Below are 15,000 nucleotides of genomic sequence, written 5' to 3' on the forward strand. Positions count from 1 at the left end.
TTATTCATTTATAATATTATTTCTATTTATATGTCCACGTTATTATTAATTAAAAATATAAATTAAAATGGACAAGTTAATATGCACTAAATCTTTTGAAAGATTAAATATACTGGTGGTAGGATGTGGAGGTTTAGGTAACGAAGTAATAAAGAATTTAATTTTTTTACATATAAAAAATATATGTATTGTAGATTATGATATTGTTGAAGTAAGTAATTTACAAAGACAATTATTTTTTAGCCATGATGATATAGGTAAATATAAAGTGGATGTCATAAGTTATAAAATAAAGGAAACATATATGCATGAGAACATTTGTATAAAAAGTTATAAAAATCATATAGAAGAATTTGATACTTCATTTTTTGAAGATTTTGATTATATTATTGGTTGCTTAGATAATATAAAGGGTCGCATATATTTAAACAATATAATATATAATTTAAGGAAGGATATTATATATATTGATGGAGGTATAGAAGGTTTTAAAGGAAATGTAAAAATTATTAATAGAAAAAAAAATTATGCTTGTATACAATGTAGTATAGAGAATTATACAAATAGTACATATCCTATGTGTTCCATAATAAATAATCCTAAAACACCTGAAGAATGTATTTTATATGTATTGAATGTTTCTTTTAAAAAAGAGAAACATGAAGAATTAAATATAAATAATATACAACATATACAATGGGTATATGAAGAAGCCAAAAAAAGAGCTCAATATTTTCATATAGAAAATGTAACATACAATTTAACAGAACAAGTTATAACAAATACAATTCCTACTACTATAAGTACATTAATGATAATTTCTTCATTAATAATAAATATTTTGTATAAACTGGTTCTATATAAAAACGAAAATTTCCCATATAGTGATATTTTATATGTAGGGGATAATGGTATATATACATATTACTATCACATTTATAAAGATCCACAATGTGTTATTTGTAATAAAAAAAAAATTAATTTCACATTACATAAAAATTATACATTAAATGATTTAATTGAACTTATAAAGAGAACATATCTATGTGAAAAAATTAATATTTCATCAGATACTTGTATATTATATATATCATCAAAATGTGTGAGTAAAATATATAATCACAAATTACAGTTGACTCTTTCTCAATTAATAGATATGGGACAAATAAAAGAAAATGGATACTTAAATATTCAAACGGATAAAAGCAATTATATACTATTTTTTAATTTGGTATGAATGGATATTTCTTTATATATATCTTATTTGATTATTTAAAAAATATGTCACTAAAAAGGTACATATATATGTATATATATGTATGTATGTATGTATGTATTTATTTTATTATTTATTTTATTATTTATTTTATTATTTATTTTATTTTTATTTTTTTTGGTAATTCTCTTTCTCCCTACAATTTTATAAATGTATCTTAATTATTATATTCCATATAAAATATTTAATTAAAAAAATTTATTAAATAAAAGTCATTCTTTTAAATCAACATTTGTCATAATTCTTCTACATATTCTATATTATGTGTGATTTTTTTTTTTTTTTTTTTTTTAAACAATATATATTTAAAAACTTATGAACGGGTCATAATTTTCCCACACAAAAAAAAAAAAAGAAAAAAAAAAAAAAAAAAAGCCAAAATGGCTAGTTGAAATTAAAAAAGAAAAAAGGGAACAATGACAAATTTACATTAATATATAAATAGATAAATATATATATATATATATATATGTATATGTATTTATATGTTTTATCCTTATAATACCTTTATTAAACAACTAGATGATAAAGAGACCCTTTGTTCATTTCGTTTTGTTAAAATGCATTACCGTGACACTTTTTTTATTTATTATTTTCGTTGACACGTTTAAAGGAAAGAGGAGAAATAAACCGAAACGTTTTCCCTTTTTTATTCCATTGAAGATTATGAAATGTAGAAAAGAAATGCATCTAATAAAGAGCAAAATAGGGAATAGAAAAATGTTCGAGCAGAAGGAAAACATTTTAAGTTTAAATATGGAGGAAGAATCATTTATTGATAAGAATGAGCAAAATAAAGAATGCGAGAAAAAAAATATGGATATCAATACAATTCATAATTTTCTTGTAAACAATAATTTTGCATCCAATGAAGATGAAAAAAAAAAAAATATATGTGATAACATATCAACATATTACAGTGAAGCGAACAACAATATGATTAATTATGTTACAAATTATGATGATGTAAGAAAAGAATATCTTTTAAAAATTATGAGTGATAAAGAAACGATATATGCCCTTAGTTCGGGTAATGTGCAAAGTGCTATAAGTGTGATAAGAATATCTGGTCCGTTGAGCAAAATGATATTGGAAATATTGTTACACAAGGGAAAGGATAAAAAAATAAAAATAAATAATAATAATAATAATAATAATAATAATAAAAATAATATTTGTTATAATAATTATGGGAAAAGACAACATTTTAAGAAAGATAATATTAATAGAATATGTAACGAAAAAAGAACCACAAATGATGTATATAATTTATCATATGAAACAAGTGGAAATGAAAAACTAGGTGATTATAATTTACATGATATAATACATATGAGAAAAAATCTGGAAGAAAGAAAATTATATATGGGAAAATTATATGATAAAAATAATGACATTATTGATATAGTTATGTATAGTTATTTTAAGGAACCTAAATCATATACAGGTGAAGAGTTAGTAGAAATATATTGTCATGGGAATATGTTGATCGTAAAAGAAATAATGAGTGCTATCAATAATATGAATGAATTATTTTATAAAATAATAATTGAAGAAAGACAAAATAACATATATAATAATGATATGTTATGTTCATTCATTGAAGATAATAATAATAATAATAATAATAATACGAAATATGATACAAATGAAGGTAATAATAATCCTACCAATGATCATATAATTTATGAAAAAATACATGAGCGGTGTCATCATAACTTTATAAAAATAAGAGAAAGTTACAAAGGGGAATTTACTAGAAGAGCTTTTGAAAATAACAAAATGAGTTTATTACAAATTGAAGGGTTAAAAGAATTATTATTTTGCAAACAAAAAGTACAAAAACAAATTGCATTGAATTATATGAATGGATATGCAAAAGATATTTATTTAAAATTAAAAGAATTATTAAAAGAATTATTAGTATATACTGAACTAAAAATCGATTTTGAAGAGGAACATATAACATCACCAAAAGAAAAAGAAGAAATACAAAATATGGTTTTAAGAAAAATACGAGAAGCTATTAATCATATTAATTATATTTTAAAAAAAAATAATGTAGAAGATATATCTAATTCTTTTGATATTTTATTATTTGGAAATGTGAATTCAGGGAAAAGCACCTTAATGAATAATATATGTAATAATGATATATCCATAGTAACAAATATTAAAGGTTCAACTTTAGATATAATACAAAAAAATATTCAAATTTTTAACAACTCTTATAATTTATGTGACTCAGCGGGGGTTATAAAAAGTGAAAAGATAAAATCTTTGAATGAAAAAAATTATATTCTTTATGAAAAAAAAAAAAAAAAAAAAAAAAATATTCATAAAACACTTGAATCCATGGGTATTAAAAAAACACTATCCTTTTTAAAAAATAATTGCATATCGGCATTTGTATTATTAAATATTAAAAACTACAAGAAGGAATTAATAAATATAATAAAAATTTTAAATCATAATTTTAAGGGAAAGATAAATCAAGAGAACAACAAGGGGGAATTGAATAAAAATAAAATGACAAATAAAATAAAAATCCCTTATTTCATTTTTTGTCTAAATAAATGCGATTTGGTAAGTACATGTAAATTCTCAAAAATTAAAAGAAATGTAAAAAAATGTTTACTAGCAAATTTAAGTACACACATATTAAAACGTTGTAGCAAAAAAATCTTTTTCATTTCATCTAAAAATGGATATAACATTGATACATTACTAAAATATTTTAATGAAAAAATGATTAAGAAAAGAAAACTATTATTTGATAAAAAATATTCAAATGGAAACAATATAATGTTTTTACCATTTGAAAGACATAAATTGTATTTGAAAAAAGCGATTAACCATTTATTGTTTATACAAAAAAATATACACAATTTGACCTTTGATATCATATCTGAAGAAATTAAACTAGCTGTCAATTCTTTGAATCGTATCATAGGTACAATAAAAAATGAGCAAATATTAAATAAAATTTTGGATAGTTTTTGTATAGGAAAGTGATTAAAAGGGGGTTTACATGTGTGTGTGTAATATGGCAAAAAAAAAAAAAAATAATTAAAACATATATATATATATATATATATATATATATGTGTTAAAAGCAAAATAGACATAAATAAACAAAAAAAAAAAAAAAAAAAAATATTAGACATATATATAAATGTATTTATATATGTATGTATTTGTGCATATTATATTTTTTTTTTCGTGTACGCATAAATATATGTACATACATATACAGATATATTTATAATATATCTTTTTTTTGTGTGTGTTTGCACATTTTATAACTAACATATTTATACTTGGATCAGATGAACAAGTATAAGACAAAAAAAAAAAAAAAAAAAAATAATAAAAAATAAATAAATAAATAAATATATATATATATATATATATATATATATATATATATATATACATATACATTTATATACATTTATATGTTTCTTTTTCCTTTTAAAATTATTTGTCCTTAAAATGGTCATACAATATGTACTTTAATTTAATGACATAATAATAATAGAAATAATATTTATAAGAATAGAATAAAAACATATCAACTAAATTTAAGTATAATTTTTCCTTTAACGAGTATTTGTATATTACTTTTTGTATAGGATTTAAATTATCTTGCGTAGATTGTGATTTCTTTTTATCTGTATTCGTATTCATGTGTTTAAAAATATTGAGTAGGAATGGATATGTAAACTTTGCGTGCATTTCATGAACATTTTGAATTTTATATGTAGGGATACGCAAAATGGTTTTATCAAAAAAGATATGAGAAGAATTTAATAAAGATTTTAAAGTGTCTGTTATAATATTTAATTGTAATGTTTTATTTACTTCCTGATTAAAATTTAAATTATTTTGATTTTCATATGGTTTTATAGATATGGAATTATTATTCGTACGAATATTTTTTTCATTGTTTTCATCATAATTTTGAAAAATATGAAGAATAAATTTTATTTCATTTTTTAATTTCTGATTAAAATGTTGACAAATATTACACATGCGGTGATCATTACATGTATGATTAATAGGATAATTTAATGGGATAAAAATATTTCCATCTATACTTTTTTTTTTTTCTGTATTTTTTAAATTATCTATATATTTAATTTTATCTTTATTTAGTTTTTCGTCTATATATTTGATATTCATTTTGGTTTTTGCCTCTTCAGAAGCGACCACAGACATATAAGCACTATCATCATTATGGTTTTTAGTATCATCATATTTATAATTGTTTTTATCATCATATTTATAATTGTTTTTATCATCATATTTATAATTGTTTTTATCATCACACCTGTGATTATTAATGCTATTATTTTCATCACTTGAAAAGTTTTTATTGATGAGCGATAAATGATCCGTACTACTATAATTACCATTACTATTAATAGTGTTATCCATTTCACAGCTTATAGTGTTTACATTCTTGTTATTAACATTAAATTCCTTTTTAATTATTTTCTCCACACCTCTACTATCTTTTAAAACAATTTTAAAGTCTTCATTATTCATCCATTTTGGGGATAAGGCTAATTTGAAAATTTTCCAGACATTTTCTGAAAGTTGTATTTGGAACTCTTGATTTGATAATATAGAATTCAAAAATAATTTGGTCATTTCATGTGTATTTTTATTTTGTAATGTATTTAGAAGTATATATTGTAAATATCCAATAGAATGATTTATCATTTCATCATTCTTAAATAATTCTTTATATATAATATTTCTCATATTTTGTGTAACTTCTTCTGAATTAAATAAATCATTTAACCATTTTTTGGATATAGAAATTGATACTGGTAAATGTATTGCTTCTGCTAATAAGTATGCTACTTTTTTTTGGACTTCTTTATTATTACATAAATATATAGATATATCTTGAAATACATTTCTTAATTTATTTTTTACTTGTTCGGTTTCTAAAATATCTATAAATACATTTTCCATATCTTTTCTTGAATTTTTTAATACATCAATAAAAAAAGCTGAAGTTATCATTTTATTTTTCTCTTGTACTACTACATTATATATTAAACTATTAATAATTTCTTTTAGGTTATTTTCAATTTCTTTTGAATTCTTTATATCTTCTAATACTTTTTCAATCTTATTTATAATATATTTATTTATTATATCTCCCGTAAAAACAAACAAACCACATAAAATTAATATCACAACTAAACTATTCATAATAAACATATATTTATAAAAATTAATACTCTTTTCATATTTATGTAATATCTCATATATCTCATATATTTTATTATTACTATCATTCTTATTTATATCATTATTAATATTAAACTCATCCTTTTTATTCATTTTCATATTATTAATTGAATTCTTATATTCTTTACATTTTGTATTATCTTGTATTACATCGTTTCCTTTTCGAAATATTTTATTCAACGTATGGAAATTGTTCCTTCTCTTCAGAAAAATACTTATATTGTTTCTATACATTATATCATAATTAAATAAAGAATTTTTATTCTGCATATCACAATTATATTTACATACATTTTGTATGTTACTACTTTTCTTTTTTCCATTCATTTGTATTTTATTATTACAATCTTTTGATATATTATAAAATAAATTATTATATTTATTATTCCTTTTATTTATTTTGTTAAACATATTTTGATATCTTGACAGCTCATCATTTGATAGCCCTAATATTAAGTTTTTAACATAACTCTTTAAATCGATAATACGTAAAGTTGATTTATTATTTTTGCATATATCTAATGTTTTAAAACATTTTCTTTTAAAATCATTTTTCCCTACATAATGTTGTATTATATCTCCTGATATTTTTTTTACAACCATTTTTTTTTCTTTCTTTCTTTTGTAAAAACCTCAAAACGTACATCCACAATATGGAAAAATATATATATATAAATATATATATATATATGACAATGTATATATTTTACATATGTGTCTATATATTATATTGTGATCGTTTTCTTTTTATAAAATATATTATTATTTATGACTTTTTTTTTTTTTTTTTTTTTTTTTTTTTTTTTCAATTCTTCATAAGATGAAGACTAATATATATCAATATTTTTATTTCTTCATTTGTCATATTTAAAAATTAAAATAAATGAAACGTTTTTTTTCTTTTTTTAATTCTCATGTTTTTATTCATTTTATAAAACATGTCATATAATATAAATTTTATACATACATATATATATATATATATATATATATATATATTTTATGGCTACATTAATTAAACTTTTATATATGGGTTGCAAATATATAAAAATTAAATTATATAATAAATATATAATAACATTATATTATATATATTTGCATTTTCTTATACTTTTATATTATCACAATATATATAATATATATATTATATATATATGCTACTTTACTGCTTTTTTCTTTTTTGAATTATTATTCCCATAATTAAAAAAAAAAAAGAAAAGAAAATTAACTTAAATAAGAATTATAAAATTAACATAAAAAAATAAAACACGTATATTTAACATATATATTAACATATATATTAACATATATATATATATATTTATATATTATATTTATATGTATACATGTATATAATGAAAAAATTTAATTCCTATATATTTTATTAATATTTATGATTTTATATATAATTATGGTAATTAATTAATTCATTATTTTTACATGTTGATAAAATTTTTCAAATTAATAAAAATATATAAATATATATATATATATATATATATATACATATATATTTTTTATTTTATTTTATTTTTATATTATTTTTTTTTTTTTTTTTTTTTTTTTTTTTTTTTTTTTTGGTTTCTTATATTTATATTATAATGTTCATACTTTTGAAATACGTACAACATTATTTATATATTGTATATATGAAAAATAGTGCCACTGGATAATTTTTTTATGAAATAATATATATATATTATTTTTAATATGTTTGTTTTTCATATAAAAAAAAAAAAAAAATATATATATATTTATATATCTCAATCCATTTTTATAACTTAAAAAAAAAAAACAAAAATATAATTATCATTATATAAATATTTTAAAGAATAACACATAATTGTATATATATATATATATATATATATATTTTTTTTGATTTATATATATTTTTTAACATATGTCTTTAATATTTATTTTCCTTTTAAATTATTATAAGTATATATAATATTTTCTATTTTCATTAAGCATCATGAAATATAGTTATAAAGATGAACACACCTAAATGATTATATGTAGATATTTATATTATCTTTTGAAAAAAAAAAAAAAAAAAAAAAAAAAAAAATACCATAACATCATCATTTATTTTTATAAGAAAGTATAAATAAATATATATATATATATATATATATATATAAATTTTTTTTTATTTTAAAAAACATGTTCATAATCATAACTTCGCACTCCTACATAATATATGTCTAAAGAAAAATATAATTATTATTAACCATCCAAAAATATAATAGGAAAGTATATTATTAAAAAATCTATACATACATTTCATAAGACCCCAAAACAAAAACGTCCTCTTAAAAAAAAAAATATACACAAATAAATGTAAGGGGGGGAGGAGGTATAAAAAACTTATAAACGTTAAAAAGAAAGAAAAAATTTTGCCATTCTTTTTAAATGTTATCATAATAAATGGTCTTACACATTTAACATTATTATTGAACAATATAATATTTATTTTTTAATTTTTTTTTAATTTTTAAGTTTGTAGTTCATTTAAATATTTTAGTATATATTTACATATACTTGTTAAAATACAAAAATTTATATGATAAATAAAATAATTCATTTAAAGAATTTATTATATTAAAAGAAAAAATAAAAAAATGTATCAAAAAAAATAATAAAAATAATAAAATAATAAAATAAAAAAATAATAAAATAAAAAAATAATAAAATAAAAAAATAAAAAAATAGAATTACAAAATAACAGTTATTTAACACTGTTATAAAAAAAAAAAAAAAAAATGGGTAGATAATTTTAATAAGAAAAATTTTATTCTTATTATTTATACACCACATCGGTAAATGTACTTATAAAAAAAAAAAAAAAATTGAAATATAATAAAATAAATAATAATAATAATAATAATAATAATAATGATAATAATAATACATATATATATATATAAAATAACAAACATTCCAAACATTAAATATGAAAAACTGTCTCATATTTTTCTTTATTTAATTATCCTTGTTTTTATATATTTCATATATAATATTATAAAATACTATACATAAATATAAATATATACATATACTTTTTCATATATATTTATTATGTAAATGTGTATGAATGATATGAATATATATATTTTCATAAACAGATCATAACATTTTAAAGTATAATATTAATTAACACATCTAATAATAATAATGTATCATCAAAATGTGATATATATATATATATATATATATATATATAGACAGGATGCAAGAAAAAAAGAAAAGATATGTTAATTATGAAAATATATGCGTAATTATATCTAAGCACAAAAAAAAATTAAAATAAAAATGTAACACATACACATTATATAACAATATTAATTCAGATTAGCACCCTGTTTAACAAAAACTTATATATGAATTAAAAACATGATCTTTACAAAATCATCAAGATAAAAAAAAAAAAAAAAAAAAAAAAAAAAACAAAACATACATATATATATATATGTATATATATTTATATATATATATATATAATGCATATATATTCTATAAACTTTTTAATTACTTTATATTATTGTTATTTAAAACATAGATATGATCAATTAAAATATTCATTTATATATATATATATATATATATACAAACATATGTTGTATAACATTTCATATTAATACACATATTTCATTTCTAATATAAAAAATATATATATGGAAATAATAAAATGGATCACTACAAAAATATATTATTTAATTATTTATATATATACACTTTTGTTAATGTAAATATATATATTTTTTTTTTTTTTTTTTTTCACATATATATGTCATTGTTCAGGTAAAATATGTATATTTTATTTTTTTTTTTTTTTTTTTTTTTTTTTTGTGTGTGTGTCATCTAATAATTTTGATTATAATAATCATTTTGATTATTTGAAGCATCCATACTGCGATTATTCATATCATACATCATATTTCCATTTGCTAGATTGTACTGATAACTACTATTGTCATATCCATTATTCATATAGTAATAATTACTATTAGCTGTTCCATTATTATTGTATGAACATGTCAGGTCGTTTTTATATGGATTACTAGCCAAATCACAATTGAACATAGTAAGATTATTATTATTATTATTATTTAAATTGGAATAATTATTTAAATTATTAGCTGGTTGAGTAACGGCGGCATTATTTGTTGTACCTTCAAGACCATTTAAATTTTGTAAAGAAGTATTATATGAACCATTATTATTTTTAGACATATTTTTCATATTATCTGTAGGATTCATATAATTATTTAAATAGTTATTATTATTATTATTATTATTATTATTATTGTTCATATATAAATTATTATTATTGTAATTGTCCATAACGCTTGCACCTACCATGCTATTGTTATTGTCACCGTTTTCATTAGGATTCATAATATTTAATGCAGTATTATAATTTGGGTACATGTAACCTTTGTCATTATTCTGTATACCATAAGGATTGTTCGATGGGTAAATACAATTATAATCATTCATGGGATTATACATAATTTTATCTTGTAAACTGTCTCTACCCATAAGATTCTTATTCTTATTATTGTTATTATTACTACTATTACTATTATTACTATTATTACTATTACTACCATTATTATTATTGTTGTTGTTATTATTTGTGTCCATATTATTAAGATCATTTCCATCTTCATAATGATTTTTATTATAGTTCATCAAGGAATTTGCCGTATTATAATGTGAATCCATGCTACCTCCCGCAACGCCACAAGAATTATTATTACTATTGTTATTATTGTTGCTGTTATAATTTAATTTTGAAACATTCATATCATGATTTAGTAAAGAATCACACTTATTTAAAGTAGCAGCACCATTATTATTGTTAACCATATTTTGTACATTGGTTTTATACATAGAGCCATTAGAAGAATTATTCGTTTTATCATATGAATCATTATCAACAATATTTGTGGAATTATCAGATACATTATTTCTATTAATATTATTGTTGTTATTATTATTATTATTATTATTATTATTGTTATTGTTATTATTATTATTATTATTGGTACCATTTATATTTTCCATGTTTGTATTCATACATGTGTCATATTTATTTGATTTCATATATTTATACATTTGTGAAGAATACATGTATGAAGAATTATTAAACGAATCTACTACGTGATTATCATAATCAACACCTACATGATGAGAAAGGTTATTATTCATATCATCAACATTTGGATCATTATAGGTATTTAAAAATTTTCTTTTTTTCTCAGTAGTTTTCACATTATCATCATTTAAGTATGTATTATTGTTATTATTATTATTATTATTATTATTATTATTTTCATCTGTCATGTTTAAATAATTAGATAACATATTATTATTATGATTATTAGTATCTTTTACATCCACATATTGTTTCATTTCACTATAAGCAGCTGTTGAAGAACATTTATTATTATATTCATTAATACTTCTCCTTTCTTTAGAATTGATATCATCTATTATTATATTATTTTCTTCATATTTTCCATTGATATCTCTCAATTTATCTGTGTCATCATTTTGTGCATCAACAATATCAATATCTTTAAATTCGTCATTTAAATGTTCATTATTAGAATCAAAATTAGTGTTCATCTTTTTATACTTCCTTTTCATAAAATCATCTGAACCACTGCCATTTCTAGAATGATCCATTTTGTTATTATTATTATTATTATTATTACTATAATCTAATTGCATATTATTTTTGTTATAGTCTTTATCATCAATATGTGTATTATTATTGTTCTCATCAATTTTTGTATCATTTGACATATGCTTTAATAAATTTTCTGAGTTGTCCTTTAACATATTTTCATGTCCATTTCCTATAAAAACTTTATGATGTTGCGATACCATATTATTTTCTTCATTATTATAATTCATTTCGTCTTTTATTAATGAGGTATTATCTAATAAATGATGCGGAGGGATTCCAACCTTGTTATTGTTAATGTCGTTTAATTCGTCAACATTGTTATTATTAATAATATTCATATTGTTATATAATAATCCATTTGATGTCATGGTACTATTACTATTATTATTGTTGCTGTTGTTATTGCTGTTGTTATTATTGCTGCTACTAATCGAACCAGTATACATATTACCAGCGTTCATATTATTTTCATCCTTCATATCATTAATCATGTTATAATTCATCATACCCGAATTATTTGATAAACTGACTAAGGGTGAATTTTTCAGAATTGTGTTTTGATATGCATTTTGGCTAGTTTTAGTATTATAATAAGTATTATTACTTCCTTTTTTATTATTCAAACTATTAGAATTTGACCTTACGTTTTTTACCAATTTATATTCATTCAATATTCCTTTAGGTGCATTTGTTTTTATCTTATCATAATTAGGATAATGATAAATTAAACCATTACTACTACTACTATTAGTATTATTATTATTATTATTATTATTATTATTATTATTGCTGTTATTATTACTGTTGCTATTATCTGATATGATACCATTTTGATATGAATTAAAATTCTTCGATTCATAATTTCTTAAATTATAATTCATATTATTTGTAGAACTTCCTTGAGACATAACAGATCCAGTCGCACAGCCTAATGATGTAGATACATTAATATTATTATGAACATAATCATTATTATTGTTACTATTGTTATTATTATTGTTATTATTATTATTGTTATTATTATTATTGTTATTATTATTATTGTTATTATTATTATTGTTATTATTATTGTTGTTGTTGTTGTTATTATTATTGTTGTTGGTCATATCATTCATATTATTATAATTGGGATATATATTATTATTCACAAATTTAGAATTAGCTAGCTGTTGTTTATTATCAATTGAATAACAATTATTCTTATTTAAATCTATATTTGAATTATTATAAAAATTATTTCTTAAATCCTTTCCATTATTATTAGATGATATACTCTTGTTATAATATACAGCATTGTTCATATTTCCGTTAGTAAGTAGATCTTTAACATTCCCATTATTGTTTAAGTTATCTGTAACCGAATTCTTCTTAGTATTATTAAATTCTACATTGTTCTCATTCATATTAATATTATTGTTTGTAGGCATATTTACATAACCATAGCTTGACATATAATTATTATAAGTTGCACTGCTCGTGTTATTATTATTACTACTACTACTACTATTATTACTATTGTTAGTATTGTTAGTATTATTACTATTGTTAGTATTATTATTACTACTATTATTATTGTACATATTATTCAGAACAAAATTTTGATCTTGAGTATTTAACATAAGATTTCTCACTACACTTTTCTTATTAGATATACTCATAGTAGTAGTATCTTGGTTATTACTAGATGAAGGATAATGAACACTATACTTCGGGCCATTTTTTATAGACGAACGTAATAACATATTGTCCGAATAATTATTACTCATGTTACTATTCAATGCACCGTTTAAAGCACTATGAACACTATTACTTCTATTGTTATACCATATATTTCTTTTAAGGCTCATTTTAGATGAATCTGTAGTAGAATTTGTAGCGCAGCTAAGTTTAGATAAATTATAAAGCGTCTTACTATTCATGGAAATATCCATATTATTATTTCCAAGGTTTACAATACTACCACTATTATTATTATTATTATTATTGTTCATGTTGTTCATGTTGTTCATGCTGTTCATACTATTCATGTTGTTCATGTTGTTCATACTATTCATGCTATTCATGCTATTCATACTATTCATATTGTTTATATTATTCATATTATTCATATTATTCATATCATTCATATGACTCATTTGATTCATATTATTATTACCATTTGACATATTCATTACATTACATGATGAACCTTCAGGAATAATCTTCATAGCTTTATTAAAATGATGCATGTATGGAGGAAGAATTTTCATCTTAATATCATTCCCATAGTTATTATTTGAATTTAAATACAAAGGATGATTTTTACTATTCATATAATTATTCATAAAATATGGATTATAATTACTATTATTATTGTTATTATTATTATGAGTATTATTATTACTTGTAGCAGCAGTATTATTATTATTAAGGTCGCTATTATTATTTACACCAATGTTCATATCATTATAATTCATATTAATAAAAGCATAATTAGCATTATTAAAAGAATTAAAATTATTCAATCCTGGATTCATATTATGATAATTATAATTCATCTTATTAAAAGGATGAGGTGCATTCATTACATTAGGATTATTCAACATAACACCATTTAATATATTACTATTATTAGTAAAAAATTTATCATTTCCTAAGCTGCTAATAATTTGATTTTTATTTTTTTTATTATTCAAAAACATTCCTTCAACAGAATGGGGGCTATATGGACAATGTTCTTCATGATTCATACCAGATAATTCTAACCACACTTTAT

General features: G+C 19.4%; 4 protein-coding genes across 4 annotated transcripts in view; 2 read left to right on the forward strand and 2 right to left on the reverse strand.

Annotated features, from left to right (window-relative positions):
* Positions 1-67: 67 nt before the first annotated feature.
* On the forward strand, positions 68-1,237 carry PF3D7_0817000 (NEDD8-activating enzyme E1 catalytic subunit, putative; the record flags this gene model as incomplete). The annotated part of the gene is made up of 1 exon (XM_002808805.1): positions 68-1,237. The coding sequence occupies one exon, from the start codon at positions 68-70 to the stop codon at positions 1,235-1,237; it is 1,170 nt and encodes a 389-aa protein (XP_002808851.1).
* Positions 1,238-1,798: 561 nt separating this feature from the next.
* On the forward strand, positions 1,799-4,291 carry PF3D7_0817100 (tRNA modification GTPase, putative; the record flags this gene model as incomplete). The annotated part of the gene is made up of 1 exon (XM_002808806.1): positions 1,799-4,291. The coding sequence occupies one exon, from the start codon at positions 1,799-1,801 to the stop codon at positions 4,289-4,291; it is 2,493 nt and encodes an 830-aa protein (XP_002808852.1).
* Positions 4,292-4,756: 465 nt separating this feature from the next.
* Positions 4,757-7,147, reverse strand: PF3D7_0817200 (conserved protein, unknown function; the record flags this gene model as incomplete). The annotated part of the gene is made up of 1 exon (XM_001349317.1): positions 4,757-7,147. The coding sequence occupies one exon, from the start codon at positions 7,145-7,147 to the stop codon at positions 4,757-4,759; it is 2,391 nt and encodes a 796-aa protein (XP_001349353.1).
* A 3,261-nt stretch (positions 7,148-10,408) lies between these two features.
* The window catches only part of PF3D7_0817300 (conserved Plasmodium protein, unknown function), a gene marked incomplete at both ends in the record, with an annotated part of 6,708 nt that continues 2,116 nt past the window's right edge, over positions 10,409-15,000 (reverse strand). Inside the window, one exon of the mRNA XM_001349316.1 lies at positions 10,409-15,000. This exon is cut by the window's right edge and continues 2,116 nt beyond it. Within this exon, the coding sequence (XP_001349352.1) occupies positions 10,409-15,000 (4,592 nt within the window).

Source organism: Plasmodium falciparum (assembly GCF_000002765.6).
Source record: "Plasmodium falciparum 3D7 genome assembly, chromosome: 8".
Taxonomy (NCBI): domain Eukaryota; phylum Apicomplexa; class Aconoidasida; order Haemosporida; family Plasmodiidae; genus Plasmodium; species Plasmodium falciparum.